The sequence below is a fragment of the Corticium candelabrum genome, chromosome 3 (assembly GCF_963422355.1).
Source record: "Corticium candelabrum chromosome 3, ooCorCand1.1, whole genome shotgun sequence".
Classification (NCBI taxonomy): Eukaryota; Metazoa; Porifera; class Homoscleromorpha; order Homosclerophorida; family Plakinidae; genus Corticium; species Corticium candelabrum.
In genome coordinates this window covers 882327-892149 of record NC_085087.1, presented here as the reverse complement: position 1 = coordinate 892149, position 9823 = coordinate 882327, and the positions used below count along the sequence as shown (strand labels likewise).

Sequence of the window (9823 nt, the reverse complement as noted above, 5' to 3'; positions counted from 1 at the left end):
GTTAGGCCTATACGCGTACAGTCCCTGATAAACATGCAGCCATTAATCCACGTGTTAGAGAGTTTCTGGAAACAATAGCCCTCCATATAAACAAATTCTGCAAGCATTATAGATCCTGGAAGAAACCTCCTGAAACTTGCCGTCAAATCCTTCTGAGATGGAGTCTCTGGACTTCATTCCAAAAGCCTTCCTATATAATTTCTTTTCTATATTGTAGGCAGTATATTGACTGTAGTCATTATAGGCTTGTTGAGTTCTCTATGAGTTCTCTATATTCCATAAATGGCACCCAAAACTCAAAATTGGGAATAACTGGGTATCAGTGACTTAATTTTTCATCCACATATCATCATTCGAACAAACTCCTCCCAATCTATATAAAAGAAACATACCACAGTCTTTCCAATGTTGTTTCACATAACCGTTTCGCTTCATGTGGGTTTGGAGCTCTGATGTAGGCAATACAAATTAAGCAGATGTTTCAATTGGTTCATGTATACAAATGGTACCTCAATATTTCTGCCTTCCTTTTGTGACCTGGTTTACTCAAAACCCGGTAGAACTGTTTGGGCTGCTTTTCATGTTTTTGGCCAGGTGCTATTATCCTTTTCTTCTCATACTTTGTTGTTGATGTGTGTTGGTCAAGCCTGCTTATCAGCTCAGCCTGTTTTAGGTGTGATAGGACAGTTGGCAAGTACACACTATTGAAACTTCCACTATCTAGTCTTTGGCATATGGTGCGACACAAAGATTTTGCAAAAGATAGCTTTGCAGCTGTGGCTGCTGCTTTTCCTGCCAGAGACAATCAATTACTACTGCATGTTATCAGTATGTTTGTATGTCAGTCAGTCAGTCAGTCATTCAGTCTGTCTGTCTGTGTGCCTCCTTGATCGTGATGTAGAATGTCGATCATTTGATGTCTGTAGTCTAGACCTTTGTTAGACATTTGCATTGTACAGTTCTTGTGGACTAATGACATCTTACATTTACTAGTTCTGTAGGTACCCGTATGAGTTTAATTGTTTAGTAGACGGTAGACATGAAGTTAATCAGTCAGTGTGTTTATTAGACATGGCATTGTTTTTGCTGTCTGTCATAATGTAGTGCTACCTTCAACCCTTCTAGTGCTGACTTCTGCTTGTGGTATCACAACTTTGAGACGAGAACTCTGTTTGTCATCCGTTTCATTGGCACTTGTATCTGGTAATGTTGCCACACAAGCAGTTAGACAATGTTTTGCACACGCTTTGTGGATATGTTTGCAAAGGTGCCCTGTTGCAAAGTCGTAGCAGCTACACTGAAACATGTGCCAACAGAAGCCACAGATGACACATGTGAAAGATGCACAACTGGAGTTGGGACAACATGGGTGAAGCTGTTTAACATGGTAAATGATTTCAGCCTTTGATTGAGATTGTACAGTCCAGATGTTTCTTTCACATTCCTGTGTGTATGTGTGATATTCAGTTTATAATGGGTGTGTAAACTTAGCTATTTGCATTTATGTACCTCCATATCTGCATCACTGATCAGAACTTCCCGGTCATGTTGTGTCTCTTCTTGTTTTGTCCTAGGATTGAGTGTATGCCAGCGCTGTTTTTTCTGTACATCAAGGTATTGGTCTTCTTCCATTTTTAGAAGAACATTGACCAAATGATCTATTCGTCTATTAGAGCTGTTTGCCAAACAAGAGGGGTGTCTCTTCAGTTTGCTGTGGAAACTGCAAGAAAGAAACAGTATACATCAGCTACTGTGAAATCAAGGGTGATGTTTTAGTGACCACGCATCAAGTGTTCCTTGATAGTCAAGGTACATAATTTGTAATCTACAATGATTGGTCAAGTGCATTTAACCCAGGGTATATATATATATATGCTCAAGTGCATTGAAATGAGGGTTCTATAAGCCTTGATTGATCATTGTTGACAAGATAGCAACTTAGCATTTACAACTCTGTTGCAAGTAAATCTTTCCAAATACACTTCCATAGTTGTAATAGTCAACAGTATTTAGTTATTGGCTCATCACTGTCAGTTTGCCAGCTCTCTAGCTTATCCAGTTACATCCTGAAATCAGTTCTAGTGTAGAGTGATTTGTGTTCGGCTATGGAGTGGCTAGACAGATAACAGAAGTGTAGGAATAGGTACAACTTTCTCAAATAGAGTGGCATGAATTTATGCCCCATATTCCTAAATTACCCTCATTTCTATTGTTACAAGTACATACATACAGTGGTTCTGAAATAAAGAGTTCTGGTTTTGCTTACTGTAATGTCAAATAGTACTTACTTTTCCACAACCATGTTTGTGTCTGTGTCAACATGATCGTAATCTCTGTATGCCATTGCCCACACCTCTGTAAGAGTCAACAATATTTAGCAGTCATACCACTTGCATCAACAGATTGTACTACCTGGCCTGTTGCTGTAGTGTGTCTTAAATAATCAATGAAGCCGGGTTCTTTTAGCAGCCATGTATGAACAAAAGAATTCATGTACCCATGAAATTTTGTTCGGTCTGTTTCACTTAGGATGAGGTACAAGCCTTGGTACAGAGCAACCTGATGAAGTTTGTTCTTTACTTTTTGCATATAAATTCCTAAAGTTTCTAGATGCAAATAGCTAAAAACATAAAAAGCACTTTGCATACAGTATGTACACATTGTAAACCTGTCAACATGCCATCTGCATAGGAGACGCTTCATGTTGTTTCCAAATACAGCCTTGGCAGCAGTCCATGCAGCATTGTCTATAGGACATGAATGCAAACAATATTTTGTGAAAATATCAACTGATATACTTTATACCATCATCACTCATTAATGTTGTCACAACAGCATTTGGTGATGCAGTTTTGACAGCTTGAAAGACCTGGTACATGTAAGGGCGATCTTCCTTGCTGCTTATTGCCCAAGCTACTGTGCGACCTATGAAGTGTGGCAAATGACTTTAGAATTAGAAAAATTTCTTCAATGACTGATTGCGTGGCTAAAATGTCTTTACCTTGACCATGATCATGTCTGATCATCAGGGTAATAAGTTATAGTTGTATTGATATGTTTTGTGCATTGAGTCAACACAAACCACTCCAGAACTGAATTTTTCAAAGAGCTCTTACTGATGCTCTGTCTGAATCACTAACATGAATGAATCTTGTGGTAATTCAGGGAAATTATCATCCTTCACGCCAAATGGTTTGTGCAACAAGACAGGGTTATATTGCTCATGGCTAGTTTTTTCACAATTGCAACGACAGACTGTGCATCATCGGCACGGTTCACTGTAGACATATCTACAACTGACTTGGAAATATTCCTAATGTCCTGCCATGTTATGAAGTGCTCTCTCTGTGCTATGCTGTTAAATTGTGTCTCTCTGCTCGATCTCCAACACCACTCCATATATCTGGGTGTACCAAAACAACCACTGTATTTACAGAGAAAACTCAGTCAGGTATTATCAACTGTACAATGTCAAGAATTCTCTCTACTGCCACTCCCATTGCCAGCTTTTGTGAAACAATGTCTTTGACATCATCTGGTAAGGGGATGTATGGCATTTCGGATAGATTTGGAGAGTGATTGGTATGTCCATTCACATACCATACGTTGACTTTGCCGTGTGGATAAAATTTTGCATTGATCCTGGAGAGACAAATTGTTTCCATTCGTTTTTGCATTCTTGGTTCCTCTTGTTTTCGCTGTCTTTTTTGTTTGCTTTGTGACTTCGACAGCAGACAAAGTACAGGGTCTGACACTCTACAATTACAGTGGCAATTATATCAAATTATAGCTGTATATATCAAGCACAATACATAGGTATAGGAATCTAATTCAGTTAGAGGGACACACGTCTGTCTACCAGGGCATGGTACAGAACAACAACTGGGCTGATTGTATGTCTATATCACAAGTCTTATACAGCTAACACAGCAAAGCAGCATGCGTGAATGTCAGGCATGTTTACAGCATTATGCGACTTGACAAGATCTACTCAGTTTGCTGGAAGTTGAAGAGGCACGTGCCCCGTTTCTCTCCCCCCCTCGTTTCTTATGCCTATGTAGTAAGCGTAGTACATACTAAAATTGTGCTACAACCTTGGGTTGCCTTCTTTGACCTCACTCTTCTGTAGTATGTGCATGTCTTCCTCTCTTCCTCCCTTTTCCACTCAAAAAATTCATCACTGCTATTGAATTCAAGTTCACATATTCTTGTGGATGGTACAAATACGTCCATATGGCATTATCTCTGACATGAATATAGGGTGAAAGTACAACATACCCATGTCCATGTTATGATGTGACACCATGTGTTCTGTTAGACTCTTCACTTGCATAAATTTCAAACCACATTCTTCAACCATGCATTTATGCCAAATATCTTTCTCGTAGCCAGAACCATGTTGTTTCCTCCTGTGTCGTTAGTGTTTGCTGTGTCTTATACTGAGCCCCACAGTCAAGGCATTTATTTCTGGCTTCCTTTTGTGTGCTCTCAACAGATGACAATGCACTATTATTGAGCAATAAATCATCCTAAAGACAAGATACATGTTTACTTACTAAAACTATAACCACACATTTGTGTGTGGTGCATGCGCTTGCACATAGACAACTAGAGAATTCTGGTATGTTGTCTTTCAATAGCTACTATGCAGTTAAATTCTGGGGTTACTAAGTAACATTCTTCAGTTACAAAAGACTCTGCAAAATTGACATTGCTTTTCCACTAACCACCAACAAGAATCGTTTGCATGAATTACAGACAGAGTGATTAGAAATGATGTGCATAAGACTGATTGCTTAGCAATGGTTTTCAATTTGAATTTATTTAAGCATTATTAATTGTATGTCTACATGTATGTATGTACTATGTATGTATGAATGCATGTATGTATGTATGGGTCAGAAGTTCATGTATGGGATGGGCACAGACATTTCCCTTACGCAAGGATTTCATATGCAATTGCCTCTATCTATGGAGTGTTGCTTCTGTCAAAACAAGTACATAGTGACTATTGCTCATTCTAGCAAGTACATATAGTGACTGTTGGTTCTAGAGTTACATTGTAGCAAGTTCATAGTGACTGTTGTACCTAACCTGGGCCGTAGAGGCTCTTGTAAACGTATGTATGTATTAGACATTGCTGGTACAGACGTAAAGGATCAGAGACACCATTACACCACTTAGGTTTCATAGTGTATTGTAAGTATGTTCTTCCTTCTTTCTGTATAGTTTAGTTGTGTATTTGATGTAATTTTAGTACCTCTTTTATTGTAGTCGTACAGACTCTGATATAATACAAAAAATGTATGTTAGTGCATATAGTACAGTACCTACATGTATGTTCTGTATGTACGTTGGTGGACATAGTACCTATGTTATCTATACGTATGTATGTATGTATGTTAGTGCATAGTACCTACTAGTAAAGTTATGTATGTATCATGTATGTTAGTGCACATAATACGTACCTATTGCAGGCACGTCAAAACTTTAGACCGTTTTCAAATGATGTGTCTGTGCAAGATTGCTGGTACCAGATGGCAGAATTTGGTTCCTAATAAGGAAGTTCTTAAAATCTGCAACATGAATGGTATCGAGACAGTCCTTCTATCTAGTTAGTCAGGGCACTTGCTTCGTGTGAATGATGACAGAATACCGAAGACTGTGTTCTACGGACAACTAGAGGGAGCACGTTTACAGGGAGTTCAAACCAAAGATTCAAAGACAGTCTCAAGACGAACTTGAAATCTTGCCACATAGATCCTCTACAGTGGGAAAAATAGCTAATGATAGGTCTCTATGGAGATCAACATGCAGTACTGCAATCCAACAATTTGAAGACGATCACTGTGAAGCTAAGATAATGAAGACACAATGCTGAAAGGTAGGGAACTACCATTGCAGCACCCAAACACCTGTGACATCTGTGGTCGTGTCTGTGGATCACGTATTGGGCTATTTTGGCACAGACAAATTCATTAATGAGACTTGTCGAAATCAACAGCTCAGTCCATCATAGTACCTATGTTGGTGTTCCCTTTAACTGTACAGCCGGAAGCTAGAACTAGCTATCAAAGTTTTGAAGATTCATATACCTGAGTTAATTAATTAAACAGTGCTATTATTCATAGTAAATTTGATTCTTGTCATCTAGCTTCTTCATGATTACTTTTGGTGTTCCACGTACTTTGTAGCTTCAAGGACAGTCTCAGTAGCAGGTGAAAAACTCAGTGGAACCGTAATGACAAGAAGTTCCAAGTAGTGTCCTAGGACATCCAGTCTTTTGACGGGTACACATGTACATGCAGGTGCACAGGACAACACAGACGGACAGACACTACAGCTAGGAACCTGGTAGACATCATATGTACCTTTCTGTGCTCTTCTTCGTGCTGTTTCCATTCTGTATCAGATGAAAAGGAGCTAGTGCATTGAGGCCGTTAGCAAAAGAACATAGCCAAGCTCATGACAAGTCTAGATTAGAGCTCAAGTTCAGCTACAGAATGAAAAACAGACAACATGTAACTGATGTAGACACGTACCAATTTCTGAGTACTGAACCTTCTGTTGTTATGGAAATGACTCTCAAATGTTCGCGCGTCAACGTGGTAATGCACGTATGCATTGCACGTGCCCTAGAGGGAACGCATGCTAGAAGTCCAGTGCGACGTTTACCGGGCATCATAAAAGATCATCTCTTACCATGACAGGCAAGGAGGCTTTCGTACACCTGCTCAAATTGTATTGACACTATATATACAGGTGCATGTATATCTACCGCGTCATGTGAACATTTGTTTTCATGTTTGAAGAGACCGAAGACTACCCTAGCTAGAACTCTCGGCTGTGTAGACAGGTTTGCTGCAGTAGACAAAAACAAAAGACTTTAAGCTTGAAAAATGAAAACTAGACGGTTAATTAAAGTAGAAGTATAGAAATACAGATTTGAGAAAGTTTTTTATTGTGCCCCCAAATCTTGGACTCGATCTGGCCAAGCCCCTGTTCTCACACTCTGAGCACACCTTGCCATTTATTGCACTTGGCATCATTGTTTACAACTCCACAAAGAAGAGAAAGGTTGTAAGGTATGTCAAGTCATCACTTGTTATTGGTAAAAATTAACTTTAGCAGGATCGAGACTGCATGCATGGAATCACATGTGATTTTTGAAACCATCTATCTGCTCATTAGAAACAACTAGTAGGCACATGTCCTTCCACCATAGCATGTAATTCAGCGTGTTTTGTTATTACATTTAAGGTACTGTGTAATCTGTACCATTGCAGAACCATTGTTGTACCTCACTCTGTGTGTCATTAGCAGATAGATTGCAAGACATTGTTGAATCTGCCATCAGAATTACAATGTATTGTGCTATTGAGCTGTGTAAGATTTACAGCAGTCTCTTGGAACTTAATTCTATCAAGCCATGCAAGTTTAGAAAGGAGTAGTTTGCTGATGTATATGTGCATGCAGGCATATGTATCCATTTCTCCTTGGTGTAGGAGTGTGATGATTCATTTCCTTCACAACAATTAATTATGCAAAGTACTATATATATATAGATAGATATATATATAATTGTTACAAAGTTTAGATGACTAGGCTACTCTTTATACATAGTACGCTAGCAAAGTAACTTAATTAAGTATGTTTGTTACACCTGAATTAATCCTCAGCAATTCAAAAGCTGCTACTACTTTGTTTCATTTTGCACACAGCCAGACCTAGCACAAACCGGAGCCGAAGCTGGAAATCGTCATACAGCAGCTGCCCTGCTTCTGGTACTCTGGCACTAAACATTTCTTTCTGCATGAGACATAGGGCTCGTCCACTCATAGAAAATCTATTCCTGTCAATTGGTGATAGATGGTATCTCTCTTCCATTAGATTTAACCATCTGCTGACATCATCCCTAGACCATGAACGAGGATCTGCAAGAACGAAAGCGGAAATAACGTGCGAATTCCGAACAGTACAGTGACTGGTATAATTATAACTAACAAATTAAAGTACGGACAGTTATGACTTGCCACGCTTGAATAACGGGAGTAACAGCTAGGCTGCAGTAGTAATGGTATTTGCACGCATTGCCTAGGCCGCAGCGAGTACAGTACTAACATCGATCGCTACTAGTAATCTAGAGTTCCTGAAGATACTGTACAACCATGCATGAATTATTTATGAACAGGCAACAACATGCAGCATGTGACTCGATCGATCACACCCACATAGCCACTACCCGAGAGAACAAGCTATACGCAAATAACATGAAGCGGTTGTAGTCTACTGTTAACGGCTGGTGTTGTAAACAAGACAAATGGGGCTTGAGGTTGTCGCACAATCCAACTGGACGTATACGGCGGCTCACCTCCTGGTAGGTGTCTTCGTTCAGTTGAAAACCTGTCTTCCACGTCAACGGGAGCCAGCATTAAGTCCAAAGTCATCTACACAAACGCGAATGACTGAATTAACGCATGCAGTGAACAACCGTAAGTTCAACCATTGACACTATATCTAGTAGACTAGAACAACAACGACATGCAGATCGAAATAGTCAACCCATGCACCTCGCTTTGTTTCACAACCTACCGTAGTCGAATTCGAGACTCAAATTCTCTCAGACTACTCAAGGAAGATCGGGACAGGTTGTTATAGCCAAGGAATTTGCAACAGGAAATGATCTTACACAGTGACTGTCTTGTGCGCTACCCACGGCACCTCGTTTGCGGTTGGAACAGGAACTGTTTACGTAGGCATTTCCTGCCTCGGCAAACCGATATGTCAGGCAAAATCCAAATGTAGCCGCGCCCACGGACGGTCAGGTCACTCTATGAGTGTAAAGGTGACTCCGGGGTGCATGACGGTGTACTTGGCAAGTGGGACACTGCTGGACTCTTTCTTCGATTTGCCCATCCATTTTGGGCCACCAGACATAACTAACTCCTTCCCAAGGACCTCATCCGTGCTATGCCCGGATGGCCTTCATGTAATTCCTCTAGTATTTGCTGTTGACCTTCGGGGGGAGGAGGGGGATTACTACGTGCGATACCCATAGCAAATACCCGTCTATCGCGCTCAGTTCTTCTCTTCTACGATGATACTAAAGTGCGTTCACGCATTAGAGAGACTGGTGAAATGTGGCCATTTGCGCAACAAAGGTGTTGCCCTCCGAGCGGATATTGGTATCAATTGAAAGCTCTTCACTTGCCGGATCTAATTACACTCACCATTGGGCTAGAGACGTAACGGAAGTTAATAGTGCCAATTTCCTGTATTTTAATGAGTTAGAGGGCGGAGAAAGGTGGGACTAAGGCGGGATTAGGGTTAATTGCATAAGGCTAAGTACATAATTGTTATAGCTAGCAGGCTGTTAGCAGTAACCCAACACAGTAAACTTCCCAGTTGGGGTGTCGGTTAGCTAAGAAAGAGTGCGTCTAGGATCCGTTTCTAGTCTTCATAATCATTCTTGGAACTTTCAGTTTCAGATGACGAGGAATCTTCTGATTCAGGAACAACTTCGATGATCATCTCCTCTACAACGTCGTCTAACGCACTGTGTATTGCCCTGTAATGCTTCCACCGTCTCACGTACGTGCCTCACGCAGTTTGCCCACTTTTCCACAGTAACGTTTGCTAGACCTTCTCTGCAAGGCGCTTGATGTTTTCCATCGCAAACCCAGCAATCCCTGTGTTGTGCTGTACAGCATAACTGTAGGTCAGAGGAAGCAGAAGGTCAAAGTCCTCATAGTGATGTCATCTATGCTCAAGAATGCACTAAATGGCTGCTCAGTTTGGTTCTGATATGGTCAAATTAGTCAAG

General features: G+C 40.4%; 2 protein-coding genes across 8 annotated transcripts; both read right to left on the bottom strand.

Moving 5' to 3' along the window:
• Positions 1-267: 267 nt before the first annotated feature.
• On the bottom strand, positions 268-7511 carry LOC134176695 (uncharacterized). 7 transcript variants are annotated; one of them, XM_062643353.1, is made up of 11 exons: positions 6543-7511; positions 6372-6474; positions 3002-4529; positions 2806-2925; positions 2669-2747; positions 2413-2606; positions 2289-2355; positions 1510-1720; positions 1111-1444; positions 510-792; positions 268-449 (listed from the first exon to the last, which is right to left on the bottom strand). In XM_062643353.1, exons 7-11 carry the CDS (start codon positions 2342-2344, stop codon positions 374-376), a joined length of 960 nt encoding a protein of 319 aa, XP_062499337.1. In that variant the 5' UTR covers positions 2345-2355; positions 2413-2606; positions 2669-2747; positions 2806-2925; positions 3002-4529; positions 6372-6474; positions 6543-7511; the 3' UTR covers positions 268-373. The 7 variants fall into 7 exon arrangements, with proteins under 7 accessions (XP_062499337.1, XP_062499338.1, XP_062499339.1 ...); XM_062643354.1 differs by having other exon boundaries at positions 2806-3756; positions 4095-4529; XM_062643355.1 differs by having other exon boundaries at positions 2806-4207; positions 4279-4529.
• A 67-nt stretch (positions 7512-7578) lies between these two features.
• LOC134176696 (transcription factor ETV6-like) lies at positions 7579-8584 on the bottom strand. Its single transcript, XM_062643357.1, has 2 exons — positions 8372-8584; positions 7579-7934 (listed from the first exon to the last, which is right to left on the bottom strand). Exons 1-2 carry the CDS (start codon positions 8445-8447, stop codon positions 7684-7686), a joined length of 327 nt encoding a protein of 108 aa, XP_062499341.1. The 5' UTR covers positions 8448-8584; the 3' UTR covers positions 7579-7683.
• Positions 8585-9823: the final 1239 nt, after the last annotated feature.